The sequence below is a fragment of the Microcaecilia unicolor genome, chromosome 5 (assembly GCF_901765095.1).
Source record: "Microcaecilia unicolor chromosome 5, aMicUni1.1, whole genome shotgun sequence".
In the NCBI taxonomy this organism is placed as follows: Eukaryota; Metazoa; Chordata; class Amphibia; order Gymnophiona; family Siphonopidae; genus Microcaecilia; species Microcaecilia unicolor.
Genome location: NC_044035.1, coordinates 18,909,681 through 18,936,446, shown reverse-complemented (window position 1 = coordinate 18,936,446; position 26,766 = coordinate 18,909,681). Strand labels below are relative to the sequence as shown.

Genomic DNA, 26,766 nt, shown 5'->3' with positions numbered 1-26,766 from the left:
AGTGACATTGCCGAAGGGTTAGAAGGTAAAGTTTGCCTTTTTGCGGATGATACCAAGATTTGTAACAGAGTGGACGCCCAGGAGGGAGTGGAAAACATGAAAAAGGATCTGCGGAAGTTAGAAGAATGGTCTAAGGTTTGGCAGTTAAAATTCAATGCGAAGAAATGCAAACTGATGCACTTAGGGAGTAGAAATCCACGGGAGACGTATGTGTTAGGCGGTGAAAGTCTGATATGTACGGACGGGGAGAGGGATCTTGAGGTGATAGTATCTGAGGATCTGAAGGCGACGAAATAGTGTGACAAGGCGGTGGCTGTAGCGAGAAGGCTGCTAGGCTGTATAGAGAGAGGTGTGACCAGCAGAAGAAAGGAGGTATTGATGCCCCTGTATAAGTCGTTGGTGAGGCCCCACCTGGAGTATTGTGTTCAATTTTGGAGGCCGTATCTTACTAAGGATATTTAAAAAATTGAAGCGGTGCAAAGAAAAGCTATAAAAATGATATTGGATTTGCGTTACAAAACGTATGAGAAGAGACTTGCTGACCTGAACATGTATACCCTGGAGGAAAGGAGAAACAGGGGTGATATGATATAGACGTTCAAATATTTGAAAGGTATTAATCTGCAAATGAACCTTTTCCGGAGATGGGAGGTTGAACGGGGGCAGACTCAGGACTAATATCAGGAAGTATTTTTTCACGGAAAGGGTGGTGGAAATGTGGAATGCCCTCCCAGCGGGAGGTGGTGGAGATGGTAACAGAATTCAAAAAGGCGTGGGATAAAGATAAAGGAATCCTGTTCAGAAGGAATGGATCCTCAGAAGCTTAGCGGAGTTTGGGTGGCAGCACCGGTGGTTAGGAGGCAGGGCTAGTGGTTGGGAGGCGGGGCTAGTACTGGGCAGACTTCTTCGGTTTGTGCCCTGAAAATGGCAGATACAAATCAAGGTCAGGTAGACATATAAAGTAGCACATATGAGTTTATCTTGTTGGGCAGACTGGATGGACCGTAGAGGTCTTTTTCTGCCGTCACCTACTATGTATGTACTATGTAATTATGAATGAGATCTATGGGTTTTCAGGACTATCACTGGGAAGTTGGCACATAGAGGTTCCAGTAGTTTATAGAAGTTAAAGAAAACTCTGCTCCCAATATCAGTTACCGTATAGTAAACTTCCAGAAGGGTGGCTACATACCCCAAGGAATGTAGGCACAAAGGACTAGGGGGCCCTTTTAGAAATGCGTGGGAGGGCTAATGCACCAAATCGAGGCTACCGCGCCCAACGTGCGCCAAAATGAAGTTACCGCCTGACTACCGCATGGCTCTTGCGGTAATTTCATTTTTGGCGCATGTCCGATACGCGCTTCTGAAAAATATTTTTTATTTTCGGACGCGCCTAGCGGACGCATGCCAAGTGGCATCTGATGGGCGTAGATCCTTACTGCCCAAATTCTTTACCACTACGTCTATGGCTGCTGCCTGTCTCGTCTTCCGCCAGGGTCGCTTTACTCATACTACCCCTCTCCTCAAGTCGCTTCGCTGGCTCCCTATCCGTTTTCGCATCCTGTTCAAACTTCTTCTACCAACCTATAAATGTACTCACTCTGCTGCTCCCCAGTATCTCTCCACACTCGTCCTTCCCTACACCCCTTCCCGTGCACTCCGCTCCATGGATAAATCCTTCTTATCTGTTCCCTTCTCCACTACTGCCAACTCCAGACTTCGCGCCTTCTGTCTCGCTGCACCCTACGCCTGGAATAAACTTCCTGAGCCCCTACGTCTTGCCCCATCCTTGGCCACCTTTAAATCTAGACTGAAAGCCCACCTCTTTAACATTGCTTTTGACTCGTAACCACTTGTAACCACTCGCCTCCACCTACCCTCCTCTCTTCCTTCCCGTTCACATTAATTGATTTGATTTGCTTACTTTATTTATTTTTTGTCTATTAGATTGTAAGCTCTTTGAGCAGGGACTGTCTTTCTTCTATGTTTGTGCAGCGCTGCGTACGCCTTGTAGTGCTATAGAAGTGATAAATAGTAGGTTAGTAGTCTCTTGTAACCAGAGCTAATGTTGTGATGTCATAATGCCTCAGGCCACCAATAAGAGCCAACCTCATCAGTGATGTCACAATGGCTTGATTGTCCTATACTTGGCTCACTTTTATTACATAGCTCTTTGAGCAGGGACTGTCTTTCTTCTATGTTTGTGCAGCGCTGCGTACGCCTTGTAGCGCTATAGAAATGCTAAATAGTAGTAGTAGTAAAATTATGGATTGATGACGATTACATGCTCATCCTATGTATTGCCTGGCTCAAGTGAATTAGCCTTGTGGATCATAGCATGTGTATCTGATGAATCCAACAACAAATTCATTAGCCTAATGTTTGCTGATGAAAAATATCTAAGAAATACACTGCCGAATCCCATTAAAACAACACATGATTTGGCAGCCTTTCGGAAACTATTAAAGACTAATCTGTTCAGAGAGACTTATCAAAAGGACCCTTCTTTAAAAACACATGACATCAGAACTGTACCAGAATTAGTTAACATTGAATTACTCTGATTTCGGATACTTTATCACATTGTCTTTATTGAATGCTTTTTACTACACTTGATTTAAACACCTGAAATGTATTGATTACCGACTTTCTTCTAATGTACTGTATATTTGCTATACTCTAACTGGAATATTACTCTGTATTTCTTATTCCGGAAACGGCGGTCGGCACTACGATATTTGTAAGCCACACTGAGCCTGCAAAGAGGTGGGAAAATGTGGGATATAAATGCGGAAAATAAATAAATAAGGAGCTGGGCTTATTAATAAAAAAAATTGCATCTCAGATTTTGGCATTAAGCCCCTAATCTAATGCCTACACCATACAGGGAAAAGGGGATTTCCTGCGTTTTCAGATGTCGAAAAAGATGGAAAAAAAGGGGAAGTTTGAAAGAATCCTGGCCACAACTCAAAGGACAGAAATCTGAACTCATTTCGAAGGGGTTTAATTGGCTACCTGTTGTGTCACTGGAAAAAACTGTTTCAGACCTATTGCACCATATTATCCCAAAAGTCGTTCTAGGGGCTTCCCCTCTTCTGTGAACCATTATTTTATGTACCTGCTGAAACAAAATTCCCTGAAAGCAATGCACCTACGGCAAAGTTTACAGCTGGCGGGTTTCCTCATACCTGAGCTTTTATTTAAACCTGCACAGAGAGGAAGTGAGACACAGTGTCCTTGAGCAGCCTGTCGTGAAAAGAACAGAGAGAGCAGCCTTGGAGCGACGAAGCTGATTTGGCCTGTAAGTGGGGTGCAGGATTGAACCGAACACTTTGCAATCTGCCATATCTATCACTGGATTTGGCATTCGCAGAGCCCCCCTCCTCTGTTCTGACAAAGCTGTAATATGATCAAAGTAATATGACCGACCTAGCTGTTATGTCTGCGGAGAGAGGGGTGGGTGGGAGGTGAATAGAGTTGTGACTTTTCGCGTGCAGTGGGACAAAATGGGCCTGACTCAGCCTGTGACCGCTTGACATGGTCACCCTTAATCAATGTTCTTTGATTCTCATTTTTTCCTGGCGCGTGTGTGCATGAGAAAACGCGCTGTGTGCGTTTTCAGACTCTCGGAGATGCCAAGTTGCACAGTTCCAGGCTGGAAAGTTTGGGGCCACTCCTGGATTTCTAACCATCTCGTCCTGGTGCAATATGGAGCTCGCAGCACTGATGTCAATGAACAGGATCAGGCACCACAAATGTATTTATCTGTTACATTTGTATCCCACATTTTCCCCACCTATTTGCAGGCTCAATGTGGCTTACATAGTACCGTAAAGACATTCGCCAAGTCCGGTAGAGAAACATATACAAGGTGATGTTGTGGTCGATTAAAGGTACATGTGTTTCAGGAATGATGGGGATCGAGGAGAGGAAAGGTTATATAGTGTCCATTACGAGCTTTGGTATTGCTGTGTTGCAGAGTGTGGGTATTTATGTTGGGTCGGTGGGATATGCCTTTTTGAACAGGGTGGTTTTTAGTCATTTCCTGAAGTTTAGGTGGTCGTAGGTTGTTTTCACAGCTTTTGGCAATACGTTCCATAGTTGTGTGCTTATACAGGAGAAGCTGGATGCATAGGTTGCTTTGTCCCACACAGCTTTGGAATGTAAATTCAAAACCAGAACTGGCTCAAAACCTCCAGCCTGGAACTGTGTAACTTGGCATCTCTGGACTCAGCTCGATGTGTGTGGTGTAGCCTATATTCACAATGAAGAAAGTCAGCAAAAATTTTGTGCGTTCGGTGGGTAGGCGTGGGCATGCACACGGACACAGCGTAGAGCAGGGCTTCTCAACCCAGTCCTTGGGACACACCAAGCCAATCTGGTTTTCAAGACAGCCACAAAGAATATACAGTAATACCTCGGTTTTCGTTGACTTCGGTTCTTGTCAATTTTTTTCCGCGAAACATTTGTCTCGGATTTCGTCGGCGTGCCCACACGTGACCTCGCTGCTAATTTTGCGAAAACAAAGGGCGACCCACGCGTTCTCCGGCTCAGGGTGGTGTTGTTTCTCGTTGCGTGAGCATCACCCCGCGCGTCTAGCCAAACAATTCCATCGCTTTCCAGTGTTGATGCATATGGAAATAATTGCCTTGGTTTTTGTCGGTTTCGGATTTCGCCGATTTGTTTTTGGACGGATTGTCGACCAAAACCGAGGTATCATTGTACTTAAGATAAATTTGCATGCGCTGCCTCCATTGTATGCAAATCTATCTCATGCATATTCGTTGTGGGTATCCTAAAAACCTGACTGGCTTGGTGTGTCCCGAGGACTGGGTTGACAACCCCTGGCTAAGAGACCACTGTCCTCAATAAAATATTGGCTTTTGAAAGGGAATGTCCTTTAACATAAGAAGCTAATCACTTCAGGAGTAGCCTAGTGGTTGGTGCAGCAGTCTTTGATCCTGGGGAATGTGGTTTTAATTCCCACTGCTGCTCCTTGTGACTCTGGGCAAGTCACTTAACCCTCCATTGCCCCTGGTACAAAATAAGTACCTGAATATATGTAAACCGCTTTGAATGTAGTTGCAAAAACCACAGAAAGGCAGTATATCAAGTCCCATTTCCCTTTCCCTATTTGAGGTTCTACATGGAATGTTGAAGTTGCTACTATTTGAGATTCTGGAATGTTGCTACTATTTGAGATTCTACATGGAATGTTAATGTTGCTATTCCACTAGGAACATTCCATGTAGAAGCCTGCCCTTGCAGATCAGCAACGCGGCCGCGCAGGCTTCTGTTTCTGTGAGTCTGAGGCTTCTACATTGAATGTTGCTAGTGGAGGAGTAGCTTAGTGGTTAGAGCAGCGGGCTCTGATTCTAGGGAACTGCGTTCAATTCCCACCGCAGCTCCCTGTGGGTCTGGGCATGTCACTTAACTCTCCATTGCCCCAGGTACAAAAATAAGTATCTGAATATATGTAAACCGCTTTGATGTAGTTGCAAAAACCACAGAAAGGCAGTATATCAAGTCCCATTTCCCTTTCCCTATTTGAGATTCTACATGGAATGTTGCTGTTGCTACTATTTGAGATTCTGGAATGTTGCTACTATTTGAGGTTCTGTTGCTACTATTTGAGATTCTACATGAAATGTTGCTAGTGGAGGAGTAGCCTAGTGGTTGGTGCAGCAGTCTTTGATCCTGGGGAACGTGGTTTTAATTCCCACTGCAGCTCCTTGTGAATCTGGGCAAATCGCTTAACCCTTCATTGCCCCAGGTACAGGTACATACTATGTAAACCTCTTTGAATGTAGTTGCAAAAAAACACAGAAAGGTGGTATATCAAGTCCCATTCCTATGTCCAGTTAAATACAAAGAAAAATAAATTTTTCATTTTCTGTGAAATATTACAGGGGAGAGGGAAGTTTAAGAGCTGGTTTAGAATAAACCAACTATATTAGAACTACATTAGAATAAACCAACTCCCAATGAGCTGGAAAACAAAAGCTGGAATACACATTATCTTTACTACATTTTCCAGGTTCTACCAGATCATAATCTAATTTAACTTTGTATTTTTCTATGTTGACAGAGGTATGATTTAAAAGAGCTTTAGAGAGATTGTTCCCTTATATGGCTGCCCCTGATTGGAACTCCCTTCCTCTGCCTCGGAGACTAAATTCTAATCATTTCACTTTTCGTACAGAGTTGAAGACATACTTATTTATTACTTTAATAATGGGTGTTTTCCATTATTAATCTGTAAGATTATACTTCCCAGTTACATCTGGTCTCTCTTTGTTGTAAACCGCCTTGATCCATGATTAAGAAGGAGTTAATGAGCTTATAAAACACCAAGATAAACGATGTTTTAGCATGATTCAAAATTTGTAACAAAATCCCTAAACCTCCTGGTAATGGTTAAACACAATAATACTATTAACCAGGGAATGAAAATCACCAATAGCAGTAACCAAATTAATAGTGAAAAGGGAGGAGTCCTCCGATATTTCTCTTTGCCCATGTCACGGTGCAAAAACTCACAACTATCTTGCATGTCTTTTCATCAGGCCATTGTCCAAAATGAGTGCAAGAGTGCAAATATGTAAATGTGATTTCTATCATAAGCTTAATTATAGTCTGTAAAAGTCTATATGAAAAATGATCTGTCACAGTCGCAAAAGCCTTAGATGCAAACTTCATTAGCACAATATAGAGAAGCAATCGGGTAACACCCTTTAATCAACGCCGTACTGTGCAAATCGAAATTTCATAAGGCCATTTTTTTACTGCAGTTTGGTAAAACGGACTCTTGCATTGAGCTCACACTGTCCTCCGTAGTTCGAGCTGAGTGACATTCAGATACATTAGATATTTCCCATCCTTGCAGGGTTGGGATCTAAGGGGTCCCTTTTACTAAAGAGTTGGTGTGTGGCAACCCGCAGGAGCCTGGCGGTAGTTCCCACCCCCAGTGTGCGCCATTTCCAGCCCTGTTACCGCTGGGTTAGCGCGGGACAGCTTACCACCACCTCAATGGGTGGTGGTAAATGCTCCCCTCCGAAATGGCTGCACAGCAAGTGGTTCATTTACTGCCAGGGGCGTAGCTACTATGGGGCCACGGGGGCCTGGGCCCCCGTAGATTTGGCCCTGGACCCCCCTGCTGTGACCCACTCGACACCCCCTTCCCGCCACCAACCCTCCCCCACCGCCGTCACGTACCTTTGCTGGTGGGGGACCCCAACTCCCGCCAGCCGAAGTTCTCTCAGCCGCGCGGCGTTGCTTGCTGAATGATCTGATCAAGTTTCTGTGCGTGCGTCTGACATCCTGCACGTGCATGCACCGAAACTTGATCAGATCATTCAGCAAGCAACGCCGTGTGGCCGAGGAGAGAACTTCGGCTGGCGGGGGTTGGGGGTCCCCCGCCAGCAAAGGTACACGGCGGGAGAGGGTTGGTGGCGGGAAGGGGGGTCGAGAGGGTTGCGGTGGTGGTGGCGGCGGCGGGGGTGTGAAAGTCGGCGGCACCGGGGGGGGGGGGTGTTGGGGCTAAAATGTGCCCCCTCACCTCGGGCTCTGGACCCCCCTCCCGTCGAAGTCTGGCTACGCCCCTGCTTACTGCATGCTTTTGAGAAAAAGACATCCTTTTACCCGCTGTGGTAAAAGGGCGCCTCGGTGCATGCCAAAAACACACGCATACGCTAGCACAGTCCACCTTTTACTGCAGCTTAAGTTTGTACCTGAGACAAAAGAAGGTTAAGTGACTTTACTATACAGTGGTGGAAATAAGTATTTGATCCCTTGCTGATTTTGTAAGTTTGCCCACTGACAAAGACATGAGCAGCCCATAATTGAAGGGTAGGTTATTGGTAACAGTGAGAGATAGCACATCACAAATTAAATCCGGAAAATCACATTGTGGAAAGTATATGAATTTATTTGCATTCTGCAGAGGGAAATAAGTATTTAATCCCTCTGGCAAACAAGACCTAATACTTGGTGGCAAAACCCTTGTTGGCAAGCACAGCGGTCAGACGTCTTCTGTAGTTGATGATGAGGTTTGCACACATGTCAGGAGGAATTTTGGTCCACTCCTCTTTGCAGATCATCTCTAAATCATTAAGAGTTCTGGGCTGTCGCTTGGCAACTCGCAGCTTCAGCTCCCTCCATAAGTTTTCAATGGGATTAAGGTCTGGTGACTGGCTAGGCCACTCCATGACCCTAATGTGCTTCTTCCTGAGCCACTCCTTTGTTGCCTTGGCTGTATGTTTTGGGTCATTGTCGTGCTGGAAGACCCAGCCACGACCCATTTTTAAGGCCCTGGCGGAGGGAAGGAGGTTGTCACTCAGAATTGTACGGTACATGGCCCCATCCATTCTCCCATTGATGCGGTGAAGTAGTCCTGTGCCCTTAGCAGAGAAACACCCCCAAAACATAACATTTCCACCTCCATGCTTGACAGTGGGGACGGTGTTCTTTGGGTCATAGGCAGCATTTCTCTTCCTCCAAACACGGCGAGTTGAGTTCATGCCAAAGAGCTCAATTTTTGTCTCATCTGACCACAGCACCTTCTCCCAATCACTCTCGGCATCATCCAGGTGTTCACTGGCAAACTTCAGACGGGCCGTCACATGTGCCTTCCGGAGCAGGGGGACCTTGCGGGCACTGCAGGATTGCAATCCGTTATGTCGTAATGTGTTACCAATGGTTTTCGTGGTGACAGTGGTCCCAGCTGCCTTGAGATCATTGACAAGTTCCCCCCTTGTAGTTGTAGGCTGATTTCTAACCTTCCTCATGATCAAGGATACCCCACGAGGTGAGATTTTGCGTGGAGCCCCAGATCTTTGTCGATTGACAGTCATTTTGTACTTCTTCCATTTTCTTACTATGGCACCAACAGTTGTCTCCTTCTCGCCCAGCGTCTTACTGATGGTTTTGTAGCCCATTCCAGCCTTGTGCAGGTGTATGATCTTGTCCCTGACATCCTTAGACAGCTCCTTGCTCTTGGCCATTTTGTAGAGGTTAGAGTCTGACTGATTCACTGAGTCTGTGGACAGGTGTCTTTCATACAGGTGACCATTGCCGACAGCTGTCTGTCATGCAGGTAACGAGTTGATTTGGAGCATCTACCTGGTCTGTAGGGGCCAGATCTCTTACTGGTTGGTGGGGGATCAAATACTTATTTCCCTCTGCAGAATGCAAATAAATTCATATACTTTCCACAATGTGATTTTCCGGATTTAATTTGTGATGTGCTATCTCTCACTGTTACCAATAACCTACCCTTCAATTATGGGCTGCTCATGTCTTTGTCAGTGGGCAAACTTACAAAATCAGCAAGGGATCAAATACTTATTTCCCCCACTGTATGTATTTATTTATCACCAGCCTATCCGCAGTTCAAGGCAAGGAACACAGCATCACAAGCATAACACAAGGAGCAGTGGGTTTCGAATGTAGTGTGTGTGTTGGGTCTCTCAGTCTGCTGCTCTAATCATTAGGCTACTCTTCCATTCAGTGGCCAGAGGGTGTGAGAACAGAGGGAAGAGACTTTGGTGAGTAATATTTTACTTGATATTTGTGTAAATTACTCTTAAAGGTATTGTGGGAATGAATGACTGCCTTCAGCAATGCTACGTTTATTGTTTTACTCATTGTGACATTTTGCAAAATGACTTAGCCAAGAATGGGCACAATATAAATGTGAAATTTGATTAATGTGGAGAGGCATAATCGAACGGGGGCGCCCATCTCTAAGGACGGCCCCGTAAATGGGTGTCCCCGACCGTATTATCGAAACAAGATGGGCACCTATCTTTCGTTTCGATAATACGGTCGGGGACGGCCAAATCTCAACATTTGGGTCGATCTTAGAGATGGCCGACCTTGGTTTTCGCCGATAATGGAAACCAAGGACGTCCATCTCAAAAACGGCCAAATCCAAGCCATTTGGTCGTGGGAGGAGCCAGCATTTGTACTGCACTGGTCCCCCTCACATGCCAGGACACCAATCGGGCACCCTAGGGGGCACTGCAGTAAACTTCACAAATTGCTCCCAGGTGCATAGCTCCCTTACCTTGGGTGTTGAGCCCCCCAACCCCACCCCACCCCAGGTCCGCCTGCCTGAAGTACATTGCACCCACTACAACTGCTCCAGGGACCTGTATACTGCTGCGATGGACCTGAGTATGGCATTTGAGGCTGGCAAAAAAGTATTTTTAACCTGTTTTTTATGGTGGGAGGGGGTTAGTGACCACTGGGGGAGTAAGGGGAGGTCATCCCCGATTCCCTCCGGTGGTCATCTGCTCAGTTCGGGCATCTTTTCACGGCTTGGTCATGAAAAAAATGGACCAAGTAAAGTTGGCCAAGTGCTCGTCAACGACGCCCTTCTTTTTTCCATTATCGGCCGAGGACACCCATCTCTTAATTACGCCCCAGTCCCGCCTTCGCTATCCTGCTAACACGCCCCCGTGAACTTTGGTCGTCGCCACGATGGAAAGCCGTCGAGGGTGTCAAAAAATCGGCTTTCAATTATGCCGATTTGGGCGGCCTTGCGTGAAGGGCGCCCATCTCCAGATTTGTGTCGAGATATGGGCGCCCTTCTCCTTCGAAAATAAGCTGGACAGTAACCTAGTAGATGAAAGCAGATGAAGGCTAAAACAGCCCATGTAGTCTACCCCATAAGGTGCTTTGTGTTCTTACCACCAGGGGCGGACTGACCACTGGAACAATAGGGCACTGCTCGAGGGTCCACAGCAAAAGGGGGGCCCACTCTCCCCTAGCTTCCTTCTAAATTAATCACTTTTGATAGGTGGTTAGGGGCAGTGGCAATCCTCCCCGGGTGCAGCATGACCTCCCCCCCCCCCCAATGCATCAAGGCCCCCCCCTTGTGCAATGACACCCCGCTCCCCGGCGCATCAAGCCCCCCCCCCCCCAGGTGCATTCTTGGCTGCTGGAGGGTGCAGAGAGCAGCCACGCGCCTGTCAGCTCCGCTGGCTCCCTGCTCCCTCTGCCCCGCCCTTCCTACGCCACTGGTTAGAGGCCCAAGACCCTTATTCCCCGAGGGCTCAGATCACTGTCAGTCTGTCCCTGCTTATTACCCTTCACTGCAGGTTACCCTGATGTCTCTGTTGAGGGTTGAAACTTCTGCTTTGTGCAGGTTACCTCCATATCTTTGTTTAGGCTCGTAACTGCTGCCTCATGTGAGTTACCCTCGATGTTTTCGTTGAGGGTTGTAACTGCTGCTCCCTGCAGGTTACTCCCCACCCCCAGTGTCTTTGTTTAAGGTGACTTGGCTTAATACACTACCCTTGGTAACACAGAGCCACCTGTCTGTGATGTGATTATAAACTGGATTATATCTGCATGTTTGATTTAGATAAAGCCTGTTTAAAAGGTCTGACTACATAATAGGTTTATGCTGCCAAATAAAGTTAGGTCTGTCGAATTTTATCAACACATGAGCAACTTTGAAATGCAGTGACCCATAGAGACGTGCACGGATTTGTTTGTTTGTTTGTTATGGGCTTTTTTGCTGTTCTTGTTGTTTAAAACACAACCAAAAAAAGTTTGGGGCCCAGGAATATTGCTCTGCCTTCATTGCAATAACTGGCCGCTAATAATCAATTGTTTGGCGCTAACCGGCAGCAATTATAATTTATACGTGCATTTTCCTAGTCGGGATTCTGTGAAGATGCGTGCGTACATTTTCTGTGTAGAGCCAAAAAGGGGGCAACGCCACGAGAGGGGGATGGGCAGATCAGGGACATTCCTCGAAATTGCCCTCTGCAGTGGCGTACCAAGGGGGGGGGGGCGGTGGGGGCGGTCCACCCCAGGTGCACGCCGCTGGGGGGTGCCGCGGTGCGCGCCTGTCAGCTGAGTTCGCTAACTTTGCTGCAGCTCCCTCTGCCCCGGAACAGGTTACTTCCTGTTCCGGCCGGGGCAGAGGAAGCTGCAGCGAAGTTAGCGAACTCAGCTGACAGGCGCGCGCCGCGGCACCCCCCCCCCAGCGGCGTGCACCCGGGGGGGTGTGTCATTTCGCCAGGGGGGGAGGTGTCATTTTGCCGGGGGGGGAGGTGTCTTTTCGCCGGGGGGGGGGAGGTGTCTTTTCGCCGGGGGGGGGGGCCATGCTGCACCTGGGGGGGTGCATCGGCGATCCGCCCCAGGTGTCATGCAGGCTAGGATCGCCACTGGCCCTCTGTATTATAGAACTAGTAAAAAAAAGCCCGTTTCTCATTGAAATGAAACGAGTGCTAGCAAGGTAATTTCCCTCCGAGGGCGGGGCAGTGAGAGCGAGTGCGATTGCCTGTGGTTGGTCCCTTCTCCTTCTGAAGTTGCGTTACCATGCAGCCTTCCCTGCCCTCGGAGAGCGGGGCACTGACAGCGATTACGATTGCCTGTGGTTGGTCCCTTCTCCTTCTGATGGCGCGTTTCTTTCCCTGGCAACTATACAGAGTTCCTTCGAGGGTGGGGCAGTGATCAGGAGTGCGATTATGAACCCTACGAACACTACACGGCTTCACTGCCATGCTGCCACGGAGTCAGCTTCAGAACGTTGGAGGTGCGAATTATTATATTAGATATGGCAGATCTGCACCTAATGTAAGCCCGAGGATTTACATCGGGTTTCAGATGGTGTAAATCCTCGGGGCCTGGATCCTAGAGCTAAGCGCTATTGCTCATGTCATTTTACAGAATCCAGTCCTAAATGGAAAATGTCACTTTGGGCAGGGAATGGGAATACCTGTTGAAAAAAACTGCAAACGGCTCAAAACATTGCAGCCAGGCTCATATCCAAAATCTCTCGTTTGGAAAGCACCTCCCCTTTATTAATCAAATTACATTGGCTTCACATCAAAGCAACAATTACCTTCAAATGATGTACCTTTATCTTTTAAATCCTGAATGGCACAGCTTCAGACTATATGGTACCATTAATAAACTTACCTCAAAGAAACACTAAATATGAGGCAAGAAACTATCTCAGACTACACCTCCCAAATTGCAAAAAAAGTGATCTACAAAACCGTCCACTCTGCAGACTTCACTTACCAAGAACTCCTTACCACCCAAAATAAGAAATATACAGGAATATAGTAGATTCCGCAAAATCCTCAAATTGTTCCTATTTAAACAAAGCCCCACAAAGAGCAACCATATCTCAAACAGCTAATTATTACCTGGATTGATTATTACACACATCTACACTAGTACAGCCCATTTTTGACACACCTTAGTAAAAGGATCCCTACGAGAGGTCTCCAATTTGACTGTGAATAAGATATCCAGCAGATTGCCAAGACCTGTCGTTTTTTTCTTTACAACATCCGTAAAATCCGCCCCTTTCTTTCCGAGCACTCTACCAAAACCCTCATCCACACCCTTGTCACCTCTCGTTTAGACTACTGCAATCTGCTTCTTGCTGGCCTCCCACTTAGTCACCTCTCCCCTCTCCAGTCGGTTCAAAACTCTGCTGCCCGTCTCATCTTCCGCCAGAGTCGCTTTACTCATACTACCCCTCTCCTCAAGACCCTTCACTGGCTCCCTATCCGTTTTCGCATCCTGTTCAAACTTCTTCTACTAACCTATAAATGTACTCACTCTGCTGCTCCCCAGTATCTCTCCACACTCGTCCTTCCCTACACCCCTTCCCGTGCACTCCGCTCCATGGATAAATCCTTCTTATCTGTTCCCTTCTCCACTACTGCCAACTCCAGACTTCGCGCCTTCTGTCTCGCTGCACCCTACGCCTGGAATAAACTTCCTGAGCCCCTACGTCTTGCCCCATCCTTAGCCACCTTTAAATCTAGACTGAAAGCCCACCTCTTTAACATTGCTTTTGACTCGTAACCACTCGCCTCCACCTACCCTCCTCTCTTCCTTCCCGTTCACATTAATTGATTTGATTTGCTTACTTTATTTATTTTTTGTCTATTAGATTGTAAGCTCTTTGAGCAGGGACTGTCTTTCTTCTATGTTTGTGCAGCGCTGCGTACGCCTTGTAGTGCTATAGAAGTGATAAATAGTAGTAGTAGTAGTAGTAGTCTCTTGTAACCAGAGCTAATGTTGTGATGTCATAATGCCTCAGGCCACCAATAAGAGCCAACCTCATCAGTGATGTCACAATGGCTTGATTGTCCTATACTTGGCTCACTTTTATTACATAGCTCTTTGAGCAGGGACTGTCTTTCTTCTATGTTTGTGCAGTGCTGCGTACGCCTTGTAGCGCTATAGAAATGCTAAATAGTAGTAGTAGTAGTAGTAGTAGTAGTAGTACTCTATTTACCATTAATTTTCTCTTTGCCTCATGTGCAATTTCTCATTCATAATAGATTTTCTAAATGTTAAACTTCCATAGCTATCCCAGTATGTTTATGACACTGTATTGTAAAATTGGATTCTTAGAACAAATTACTTTCTTATGCATAGATCTTCAAGGCCCTGAAAGGAAATGACCCTGAGTACCCGAAAAGATAATATTTAACCATCTCTCTGACCTCATATGCAACTTTCTTTAAATCAATCACCTTACTTTCTAACTCTTCCTACTTTCTTACCCTTCTATATGTTACATCTTTGCTTTACCCTATAATGTTCTATTACGTATTGTGTTGTCATTGCGAGTGGTATACCATGCCATACTTTGTATTGTTTTTGAATATTTTTACTGCTCTAATTGCCTCCTGCTCATGTTTGATCTATTCTTACTGTACACCGCCTTGTGTGAATTCCTTCATAAAGGTGGTAAATAAATCCTAATAAATAAATAAATAAATAAATAAATTCTTCTTTGTTATGTATCCTATACTGTTTATTGTAAACCACATTGAGCTCAAACTTGTTTGAGATAATTTGGGATATAAATGTCACAAATAAATAAACTAACACAGGAGATAGGTTAAGGCAGTTAACAGCACCTCAAGCACTGTTTCCTCTAAGCTGAGCGGGAGTCCTCCACCTACGGTCCTGCCAGCAGGAGGTGCTGTTTCACTATTACATTTTCAATAGTGAGGGACAGGAAATTTCTGCAGGATTCCATGGAATCTCCCAGGGCCTAGCAATTGACAACATAATATTGAAGCACCGCCTCCTACTGGTAGCAATGCAGTTGGAGGACTCCAGCTTAGAGGAAACAGTGACTGCATCATACATCATACATTTAGGGGTAGATTCTAGAAAGGGCGCTGTGACACTAAGCTCTGATTGGCCTGGAGTTTGAATTTACCCAGGAGTTACTGGTTTTGTTTCCAGTCTTAGCCAGAAAGAAAAGAGTAGGAAATCTTTGCTTAGGCTCTGTGAAACAGTTTTATGCCCTGATCTTCCCAGGTACTACTTAGATAGTATACAAATGTTTAGATAGTGTTATAATTGATCCATATTTCAGTTACCTGTTATTGTTCTGTTGATTGCACCTTTTCTGTTTCACTGTTCAAGTTCTGTGATGATAAACACTATTAGTTTGTTGACTCAGCTTGTCTAGACTGATAAGAATCCTGGTGATTTGTGTGTTGGGTCTGTGAGTGCTTTCTGGGAACTGTGGAACCACTGGGAGTGTGGCCTCCAGTAACCTAGAAATCACTGGGAATAATTTGAGAGCAGGAAACTTGCCCAGAAGCGGTTGTGACCCAGTCGGTGGGAGGAGGGTGCTACTGTACAGCACAAGTGGCAGGTGCAGGTGAGCCTGTACTGTGCTGGGGATAGACCCTCTAAGTGGCCACAGGGTAGCCCCAGGCAGGTGGCTAGGCATTTCATGACAGGCATCAAGAATTAGGTGTCAAAAACATGGGCACTAAGGGCTAGATTCTATATATGGCGCCTAAAAAATCAGTGCTGAACAAAATGCTATTTTATAAACCAGGCTTAAAGTTAGGCGCCATTTGTAGAACAGTGCTTATGCCTAGGAATTGCATCTAACTTTAGGCACAGTCATTTGCACCAGCTGAAACGTGATGCAAATCGTCATGCCTAAATTAGGTGTGTATCCCTCTTATTCTATAATTACACATAAATTCTAGGAATGCCCTTGAACTGCCCATGGCCCTCCCATTTCCGGCCCCCTTTTTGAACTCACGTGTAAAATTTAGACACAGATCCGCGCCTAAACTTATGCAAATAAATGCCAATTAAATCTAATTAGTGCCAACAATTGCTTGTTACGCTAATTATCGGCGCTAATTCGCTTGTTAATTAAATTGCACACAATTTTTAGTGCTTATTATAGAATTTGGGGGAAGTGCCAATTCTATAACAGCGATTGCATGCAAAATTTATCTTATAGAGTAGTGTCAGTCAGCATGTACATGCCGAGTTTTGGCGTGAGTATTCACACCGTGTCAAAGGCTGGTGTAAATGGTCACGCCTAAAGTTGGCAGTTGCATGCATGATAGTATTCTATAATGCAACTGCAAGATACGCCTCTGACCCACCCATGGCCACGCCCCTTTGTAGTTCTGCACTAAGGCATTTAGGCACTAACTGCCGGATTCTAGAGATCCGCAGCGAAAACCAGGCATATTCTATAACAATGCGCATAACTCAATTGGCTTGACAAGCTAACCAGCATTGATAACAGCACTTAACAAGCAATAATGAACACTAATTAGCAATAATGAGAATTTACGTGCCTAACTCACTAAGAGGAAAACAAACCAGCAGATCAGTATAACATCCCAAAAAAACTATTGAAGATACCGTGTATGAAACAAATGCCCGACACAGGCCGTGTTTCGCCCAACAATAGGGCTGCGTCAGGGGCTAGTCTATCTTTCTTAAATAAGATCGGTATCAAATTATATATCAGAACAAGGATATAAGGAACCTGTTCCGGGGCAGAGGGAGCATGGAACGAGTGAAGCAGTCAGGCACGCGGCACCCCCCCCCCCCCCAGCAGGTAAAAATGCACCCGGGGAGGTGGCCTTTCGCCGGGGGGGGGAGATGGCTTTTCACCGGGGGGTGGGGGGGTCACGCTGCACTTGGGGGGGGCGCATCGGCGATCCGCCCTGGGTGTCAGCCACTCTAGGAACGCCACTGGAAGGCTTTCATTTTCGCCGGCATACGCTCCCTACTAAAAAAATGATCAAATAGTTGCCCCGGGGTGGGTTTCCAGGATGTGCGCCAACACGCAGATACTTGCGATACCACATCTTTCCAAAATTGCTGCACTCCAGGACACTCCCAGAACATGTGGCTTAGGTGAGCTCCCCTAGATTTGCATTTTAGACAGGTGTCATCCTCTCTCAGCGTCGCCTTCCATGCTCTATGAAGAGAAATGTAGAGTCTCAGAATAAATTTGAACTGAATCTCCTGCCAGACCACATGCTCCGTGATTTTACGAACAGTTAATAATTTTGTCTCTTCAATTGGTCATTATGGAGCGTGATGCCCAGTTCAGTACTCCATTGCTGTGCCACTCCCGAGAAATCGAAATCCGGTGTATAATCTCTTAAATTAGAATGAAAATATCGCAGGGGGACTCTCAATTGGGCTTCCAAGCCCAGCAGCACATTGTAGCTCTCCCATGCCTCTGCTGTTAAAGAGTGTTTCGGCAACGATTTAACATAGTGGCTCAGCTGGAGATAAGCGAAAGTATTTTTGTTTTCTATGTGAAAGTCAGTGCATATATCATTCAAAGATTTTATCTCGCCCTGGTCCAAGTACGCCTACATTTTATAGAATAGGCTTAAAATTTCAGCACGATATACAGAATACTCTGAGTGTCTATCCATGCGACCAAATTTAGTCGTGGCCATTTACACCATGTTTTACTTGGCATATATCCCGCTACCTAAATTAGGCACAGATCAGGTGTATTCTATAACGTGCGTATATTTTAGAAATGCCCATGCCCCACCCATGGTCACGTCTGTTCTCAACTATGTAACTCAGAATTTACGTGCACCACGTTACAGAATATACTTAGCAATTTGTGCGTGTAAATCTTAACTAATGCCAATTAGTGCTGATAATTGCTTATTAACATCCAATTGACTGCGCTGATTAGCTAGTTAACCAATTAAGTTATGAACATTGTTATAGAATGTGCTTCAATTTCCACGCGGAATTAAGGCGCGATATAAAGAATCCGGCAGTATGCTCATAAAATAATGTTCTATCCTCCGACAGCCTCACACTAGTTTATAACGTGATCCTAAAATGTGTGTAATGCTTTTACTGTTATTCTCAGTTCTAAGGACTATCATTGCTGCAGTTTCTCACTGCAAAGATACATGAGCAATGCACTGTGGGTAATGTAGTTCACAGGCAGTGCAACCACACTTGCTTGGCTGTGTAAGAACTGTTACCACTGGTTGTGAGGCTGCCCAGACCTCTTCTCTCTCTCTGCCAAGCTTGGCTCTTTTGTCTTCCTGCTATCATTTCCTGGTCATTCTCACTATCTCTGTCCTGGGAGGTCAGCCAGGTATGACCTTTCCCTCCAATCGAGAGCCATCCTCTAGGACTACCCTTTGCTACCCGATGGCAGGCTCTGTCCCCGTTGGTCTCTATCTGCTCCTCCCTGAGCCTGTGTGAAGCCTTAACACCTCTTTGTCCTTTCAGCACGAGGCTTTCCGACCACCTAGCCAGAGACATGGAGCACGTACCATCTCATTCCAGACAGCTCTGTCCTGCTGAAACTTCTTGTAACGAACCTGTTTTTTTTACCTTGAAAATATCTCCTCTCTAATGAGATATTGCACATTCCAGTCACCCAGTTTTGAACCATTTCTACCTGTTCAACTATCCTTCCCCCCCCCCTGCAATATATCTACCTCTCTTCAGATCTCCACCCCCAACAGCTCTCAGATTAAGGAGTATCTGTGTCCTGGAGCAGCACCTCTGAACATCTGTCTGTGAGTAAATTATCTGTGATTTATTCAATAAAAGAGACTTCATAAAAATAATAGAGACTTCGGGTGATTGGTGTGCCAAGGTTATACTCCAAGATATTGGGGCCTCAAGTTATCACGCCTCAAGAGTCTTGACAAATAACACCTAAGTGCTGTTATCTTTCAGCGAGTATTTAATCTCGCTTCCTAATGGCGTTTTCTCTTGCCCTGATCGTTATCGGTAATTTCCAGATTTGTGTTGGTTTTAGAAGATAGTTGTCTGTGTTGTGAGTTTTGTGATATGTGAATTTATGATTACGAGTGTAAATCGTTCCCCGCTCACAATGGCTGATATCTGGGCTATAATGTTTTTAAATAATTAAATTAGCACCAATTATGCCACCCAAGGATTATTATTGGTACTTGAAGCCAATTGTGCATAATTTAACAATTAAGTTAGACACACAACTGACAACATTCTATAACTTTTGCACTAGTTGGAAATTTGAGTGCCCAACTTCACAGAATCCAGAGGTTGATACACAATAACAACTTTGTCCCTGCACTAACTACACAGCAAAAATGCTGTACATGTCCCTAACCATTAAAGAAAAGGTTTTGTACTTATTTATTTATTAGGGTTTATTTACTGTCTTTTTGAAGGAATTCACTCAAGGTAGTGTACAGTAACAATAAATCAAACATAAGCAATAGACAATTACAGCAGTAAAAATACTCAAATAACAATACAAAGTATGGCATGGAGGGGCTTAATCGAACGCGAACGCCCATCTCCATGGGTGTCTATGCCCGCGAACGGGTACATGAAGGGGCGGTTTGAACCGTATTTTCGAAAAAGATGGGCGTCCATCCTTCGTTTCGAAAATACGGGTTTTGTACGGACCAAATGCCATGAATTTGGTCCTGAGATGTGCGTTTTTGTTTTTTGCGATAATGGAAACTAAAAACGCCCAGCTCAGAAACGTCCTAATCCAAGCCATTTGGTCGTGGGAGGGACAACTGTACAACAGTACCATAGCTCTTAGGGGTGAAGGGGGCAAGTGCATGTGGGTTTTAGAGGCCTCCCATTTACCACCACAAGTGTTACAGGGAGGGGGAGATGGGCCTGGGTCTGCCTGCCTGAAGTGCAGTGCAGTACCCACTAGAAGTGCTCCAGGCACAGGACTTGTTGCTGCTGTATAACCTTGGCACAGCAGTTGACACCTGAAGACTAATCTCGCTGAAAACATCCTTTATTTGAATAAGCACCTTTACTCACAGTTAACTGCAGATCAGAGGTTGTGCCCCACTGGCAAAGAGTCTCCCTGGTACTGAGATTAGCAGTAGGTCAGAGCTAGCAGAATGGTGTACAATGCCCACTTTCAGTAACGTAGATAACACATGAAAGGGAGCTAAAACTGGCCACTACCGCATGGACTACCGGAAACACAACAGGGCACACTCTGACCCAGTAAGCAGGGGGAAAAGCACCATGGGAGTAGAGCCTACCAACTACCAACATCGTGAACATTGAACACAAGCTAGTGGAATCATGGAGCCCACTACCCTACACCCACCCACCACAATGCATTGCTGATATGACTGCAGTGCACATAACAGAAAAGGTGTCACACTCACCTGAGAGCCACATCAGAACCAGGGAAAGGCTGTTACAGGATAGAACACATTCTACTGTCATGGAGGTGGGTATGGCATTTGAGGCTGGCATACAGGCTGGGAAAAAAACTTTGTAAAGTGGGTTTTTTTTGGTGGGAGGGGGTTAGTGACCACTGGGGGAGTCAGGGGAGGTCATCCCCAATTCCCTCCGGTGGTCATCTGGGCATTTAGGGCACCTTTTTTGGGACTTGTTCGTGAAAAAATAGGGTCCAAAAAAAGTGACCCAAATTCGCGCTAAAAATGCCTTTTTTCGATTATCGGCCGAGGATGCCCATCTCTCCTCGGCCGATAACCACGCCCCAGTCCCGCCTTCACCGCGCCTCCGACACGCCCCCGTCAACTTTGGCCGTTTCCGCGACAGATTGCAGTTGAAGATGACCAAAATCGGCTTTCGATTATACCAATTTGGGCGCCACGGGAGAAAGACGCCCATCTCCCGATTTGGGTCAAAATATGGGCGTCTTTCACTTTCGATTATGAGACGGATAGTATACTACTTACAATGTCAACACACTACATAGTAACATGATGGCAGATAACAGCCAAATGGCCTATCCAGTCTGCCCTTCCTCAGTAACCACTAACTCCTCCTTTTCCTAAGAGATTCCACATGCCTCTCCCACACTTTCTTAAATTCTGACACAGTCCTTATCTCTATGACCTCCACCGGGAGGCCATTCCACACCTCCATCACCCTTTCCGTGAAAGAGTATTTTCTTAGATCCCTCCTAAGCCTATTTCCTCTTAACGTCATCCTATGCCCTGTCATTCCAGAGTTTGCCTTCATTTGAAAAAGGCTCTCCTCCTGTACATTAATGCCACTGAGATATTTAAACATCTCTATCATATCCCCCCCTCTCCTGCCTCTCTTTCAGCGTCTACATGTTGAGGTTCATGAGTCTGTCCCTATATGATTTATATCTAGAAGAATTGGGAGATTCAAAATACCAGGCATCAAAATCATTGACACAGGCTTAAATCGCTCAAAAGGTCAGAGTATTTAAACAGAGGAAAGGCCTTAAGAAGCCCCCAGCATACATTATTTTACTTCGGGGGGGCTGGACTTCTTCATCATTGGCCAGAAAACCTCTGTATTTTGATAACATGCAGACCACCGAACCCTGAGGCAGGTGTTCGAAACGACGGCCATCGTAGGTCAGGGGTCGTGAAGTAGAAAGGATCCGCACAGAGATAGTAGTGACGAACACCTGAAAAGCTAAGTAAATTTTTGGTGTGAGTTCATGAATATCGAGTGAGATTGGATAGTTATACAAACTAGAACAATCAAAATACAGAGGTTTTCTGGCCAATGATGAAGAAGTCCAGCCCCCAGAATTAAAACAATATATGTTGGGGGCTTCTTGAGAGAAGAAATCCGCTGAAACACGGAGAACTCAAACGCCCCACGGAAAAAAAGGGGGTAAAAAAAGTGGGAGAGCGACCAAGGATACCAGAAACTGGAAGATGTTCGTTAATAAACAACTTTATTAATAATTTGAAGACTCGACACAACGTCGTGTTTCGGCCGTCAGGCCTGCATCAGGAGTCTGCTTTACACAGTGCTGCGGAGCAAAAGTAATGACAAACCTTTGGAGATCCTGCAGCAGACTCTAGGGCAAAGTATTGCTGAGTAACATTGAAGATGATCCTTCAGGTGTGACGTAGTAGTCTTTAGAAAGAGTGTTTTTTAAAAAAAGAGAGAAAAGGACCATCAAAAGCACTGCACGCGCTGCTTGTAATACAGTAATACAGGCTTCTTGAGGCCTTTCCTCTGTTTAAATACTCTGACCTTTTGAGCGATTTAAGCCTGTGTCAATGATTTTGATGCCTGGTATTTTGAATCTCCCAATTCTTCTAGATATTAGTTCCATTTATAGGGAGATTACCTCTATCTATTTATAGCCCTATATGATTTATGACAGAGACTGCTGACCAATTTAGTAGCCACCCTCTATATCAACTCCATCCTGTTTATATCTTTCCATTGGTGCGGTCTCCAGAATTGCACGCAGTATTCTAAATGGAGCCTCACCAGAGACTTGTACAAGGGCACTATCACCTCCTTTTTCCTGCTGGTCATCCCTCTCCTTATGCACCCAAGCATCCTTCTGGCTTTGACCATCGCCTTTTCTACCTGTTTGGCCACCTCACATTTACATTGCATTTACAGCTTCCATCAAAGAAATAAATCTTTGAACAGGAAACAAACATTTAAAAAAGAAATAGGATATCTATTAATCAATGGTACAGAACAAATATAATATAAAAATAATAAATACGAGGGAATCTTGTTTCCTCCCTCTCCAGTTATCGCAAATAGCCTCTCCTGAATATGTTACCAGATCAAACAACCCAACTTTTTTCCTCAAGTGCACTTGACTCCTACCTGTAAATTTAATTGCCAGGATTTTGTAAGTCCAACTTTATACTGCAAAAACTAAACAATATAAAAATGACAACTATAACAATTCCATGAATAAAACAAAGCAAAAATATATACATTAATCCCCATAGATTACAATAGATATATATACACGCACACAACTGTCTAATTATTAGCATGCACGATCAAACGTAACTAAATTATTGTTTTTCACAGGTAAACGTAATCATGAAACCGTCAATGACTAGAAGAAGATCTTCCACAGGTATCAAACAGAAGCATACTGTCAAATTCACTGAACCTGTTTGTTAAGCAATTTCACTGGAGGTATTTGTTAAATTATGATCACAAAATTTAAATGTGACAAGTTGTAGGGAATATTTTGGAAAGAGTTTTATTGGAATCTTTAGGAATTCTTCATATATGAGTAAAATAAATACAGAATAAAACTAATAAATGTACAGTGGATGTTCTGCTCTCTCTCCTGATAGGCTGTCTCTACTCAGGAGATTAGCATGCAGTTAACCAGAGTATACAACATCACTATAAAGACTCGGAACTCTTGAACCAAAATCTTCTTTAATGCAAATTCAACAAAAGGAAATAAACTTACCGTTAGATATGCTGGACAGGAGTCTCTGCCTTGCAGAACTGGGAGTTTCTTCTCTAACAACTCACCCTGTATACAAAGGGAGCTAGGAGGTCTCAACACCAAGCTGAGGGCTTCTTTTACAAAGCTTCGCTACCAATTCTCAGAGCGTCAAATGAGAGAAAGCCCATTCAATTCCTGTGGGCTTCCTCTCATTTGCCACGCAGGAATTGCTAGTGCAGCTTTGTAGAAGAAGCCCTGAGAGAGTAGATGCTGTGAATACTTTTAAACTGGTAAAAACTTGGTTATTTTACAGTAGCTTGAAGGGGGCGCAAACAACAAGGTACAGCAAGTCAACTTACAGTTCTTAGAAAAACATGCTGCAGACACTCTCGCAATCTCACTGGAGCCCAATATACACAGGAACAATGACCACCCAATAGGAAAAGTCCCATAAGGCATAGGGAACAGGTACATGTGCTCAGGAAAAGCCTACCAGAGAGCTAAGATCTAAGATTTGTAGTCCAAATGCACTTCCTGCCTTTCTTAAGGGCACAAGCACTGTAAACTGATATAAACAATGTTCAACTTAAACATATAAGCAATGTGCGCCCTGCTTCCATTCAAATGGGGGCAAAACAGTGCATAAGCATAACGCCATGAACCATAAAATTGTGGGCTGAAACTTGCCCACCCCCCCTCCTCTGCGAGTACAAGCAGCCTGAAAAATGTTTGCAGTGCTGCTAAGGTTAGGGTTACCATGTTTTGTCCCCCAAAAAGGAGGACACATGCCCCACCCCCTTTCACGCCCTCGCTCCGCCCCCTGTCACATTTTCCTCTCCCCCCTGTCACACACCCCGTCACCCCCCCCTCCCCTTACCTTACAACTGCCCTTGTGGTCTAGTGACCTCTTTGGGGCAGGAAAGAGCCCCCTCTTTCCTGCCCAGAGCGCTGCCCTGCATGCCCCCTTCCTGTTGGTGATCTTGGCAAGGTCACTTCAACTCTCTGTGGGGGTTCGGGTGGAAAGGGGCCCGGTGGCGGAGGCAGGTGAGACCGTGGCGCCGGGCCCGGGGGTGGGGGTGGGGCTGGGGGCCCGGGGGCTGCCCTGTCCCGGGCCCGGCCCAGTCTCTCGGCGGCCCTGCCGAACTGGCGAATGCCTCTACGGTACTATGTAAGCCACATTGAGCCTGCAAATAGGTGGGAAAATGTGGGATACACGTGCAACAAATAAATAAATAAATAACTAAGTTATGTGCCTTGTTACAGAATATCATTTATCATTTCATTTATCATTTATTCATTTTATATACCTTTTCTTATTGCTATTGCAAAACAGAACGGTTTACATTAAAAAGAAATACTTCTCATACAAACAAATAAGAACTCCAATCATTGACAGAAAAGCACAGCAAGCCAAAAAAAACTTGCCCACATTTGCTTATTTCCGATCTGAGGAAGAAGGGCAACCTTCGAAAGCTAATCAAGAAATGTATTAAGTTATGTCCAATAAAAAAGGTATCATCTTATTTTCTTTTCCATCTTTTATTTTGTTTGATTTCTATTGATAAAAAAAACAAAGAAATACATTTCTAGTAGAATCTACTACTACTACTACTACTTATCATTTCTATAGCGCTACTAGACGTACGCAGCGCTGTACACTTGAATATGAAGAGACAGTCCCTGCTCGACAGAGCTTACAATCTAATCAGGACAGACAGATAAGGGATAAGGACAAAGAGTAGTAAGATTCCGGAATCCCAAAGAGTAGCAAGATTCCATGCAGAATCCCAAAGGGTAGCAAGATTCCGGAATCCCAAAGAGTAGCAAGATTCTGTGCGGTATCCCAAACACTACTACTACTACTACTTATCATTTCTGTAGCGCTACTAGACGTACGCAGCGCTGTACACTTGAACATGAAGAGACAGTCCCTGCTCAACAGAGTTTACAATCTAATTAGGACAGACAAACAGGACAAACAAGAGATAAGGGAATATTCAAGTGAGGATGATAAAATAAGGGTTCTGAACAAGTGAATCCTAGGCACAAAGCAAAGTAACAATGAAGTGATTCAGAAGCAAGTGAAAGTTCAAGTAACCCAGTTGTAGTTCACAGATCATCCCTAGCCAACTTGAAGAGCTTGAGTTATTCTAAAAGGAAGGATGGGCAAAAACTGTATCAACCCACTGTGCAAAATTAGTTGATACTTACCCTGAATGATTTCTGGCTACTCCAAAAAAAAAAAAACCAATTACCTATAATAAATATAATTTACCAAAACTTCTACACCTCCCCTGCTATCATAAATTCTGTTCAATACAGTTTGTAAAAAGAAAAGTTTTCAGAAGTTTTCGAAAGTGAATGTAGGAATCCTCTAATCTAATCTCTTTTGGAAGTCCATTCCAAAGAGAGGGAGACAGAAAAAAAGAACGCCGATGCACGCGTAGATTCCCATCGAGCCTTAGCTGGCGGCGGAATGACTAACCTATTATCTGTTAGTGATCTAAGAGTTCGCATAGGAGAATAGGGAATAGTCAGATTAGATAGGTAACTAGGAGTGAGTAAATGAAAAGCCTTATGTGTCAAAGTGAGTAAATTTGACTCTTGCTTCAATCGGAAGCCAATGAAGTTGGTATAATAAAGGCGTTATCCTTTGGCGCAGATCTCTAATGTTCTATAACCAGCATGCATAAATGCTTACAATTAGACGCAGCACAAAAGAAAGAAAGAAAAAAAAAAAAAAAAGAACCCCACAGAGTGCAGACAGCAGTAACAGTAGTGTGGGAATCACTAGGCAAATGAGTAGGTAATCCAAATGAAAAAGCTCCATATTCGCACACAGGATCGGATCACACGTATGCGTCAATTTAATGCATAGCAGTGGCATAGCTAGGTGGGGCCACAGGGGCCACAGGGGCCACAGGGGCCTGGCCCCCCCCCCCAAAGTTCTTCTGGGCCCCTGGCTTTGCTCAATTTCACTAAAAGGAGCGTTCAGGACGTGAGGGGAAGAGAGAGCAGGGCAGGCAACGCGGCGGCGCCAGAGACTGGCGCTGGACGAAGGTTTCAGCTGGTGGAGGTTGGGGACCCCCGCCAGCCAAGGTATTTGCAGCGGGGAGCGGCAAGGCAGTGGCAGAGGGGCGCGGTGAGGTGGCAGCACACCAAAACATGCCCTCCCACCGCAAGGTCTGGCTGCGCCCCTGATGCATAGGACTCGACACGGGCTGTGTTTTGGAGCAACTGCTTTCCTCAGGAGTCCACACAGCACGATGAAATGCTCAAATCCTTTAATTAATTAATTTATT

The 26,766-nt window shown here is 45.1% G+C and overlaps 1 protein-coding gene across 4 annotated transcripts in view; it reads left to right on the top strand.

Annotated features, from left to right (window-relative positions):
- The first annotated feature begins 3,235 nt into the window (after nucleotides 1-3,235).
- Nucleotides 3,236-26,766, top strand: part of PLEKHS1 (pleckstrin homology domain containing S1) — an 81,151-nt gene continuing 57,620 nt past the window's right edge. Inside the window, exons 1-3 of one of the 4 annotated variants that reach the window (XM_030204762.1) lie at nucleotides 3,236-3,301; nucleotides 9,379-9,545; nucleotides 23,089-23,137. In XM_030204762.1, coding sequence (XP_030060622.1) covers nucleotides 23,101-23,137 — 37 coding nt within the window. In that variant the 5' untranslated portion in view covers nucleotides 3,236-3,301; nucleotides 9,379-9,545; nucleotides 23,089-23,100. Of the gene's footprint in view, nucleotides 3,302-9,378; nucleotides 9,546-23,088; nucleotides 23,200-26,766 lie in introns of those variants that run through there. The other 3 variants (XM_030204761.1, XM_030204764.1, XM_030204763.1) reach the window with 3 other exon arrangements.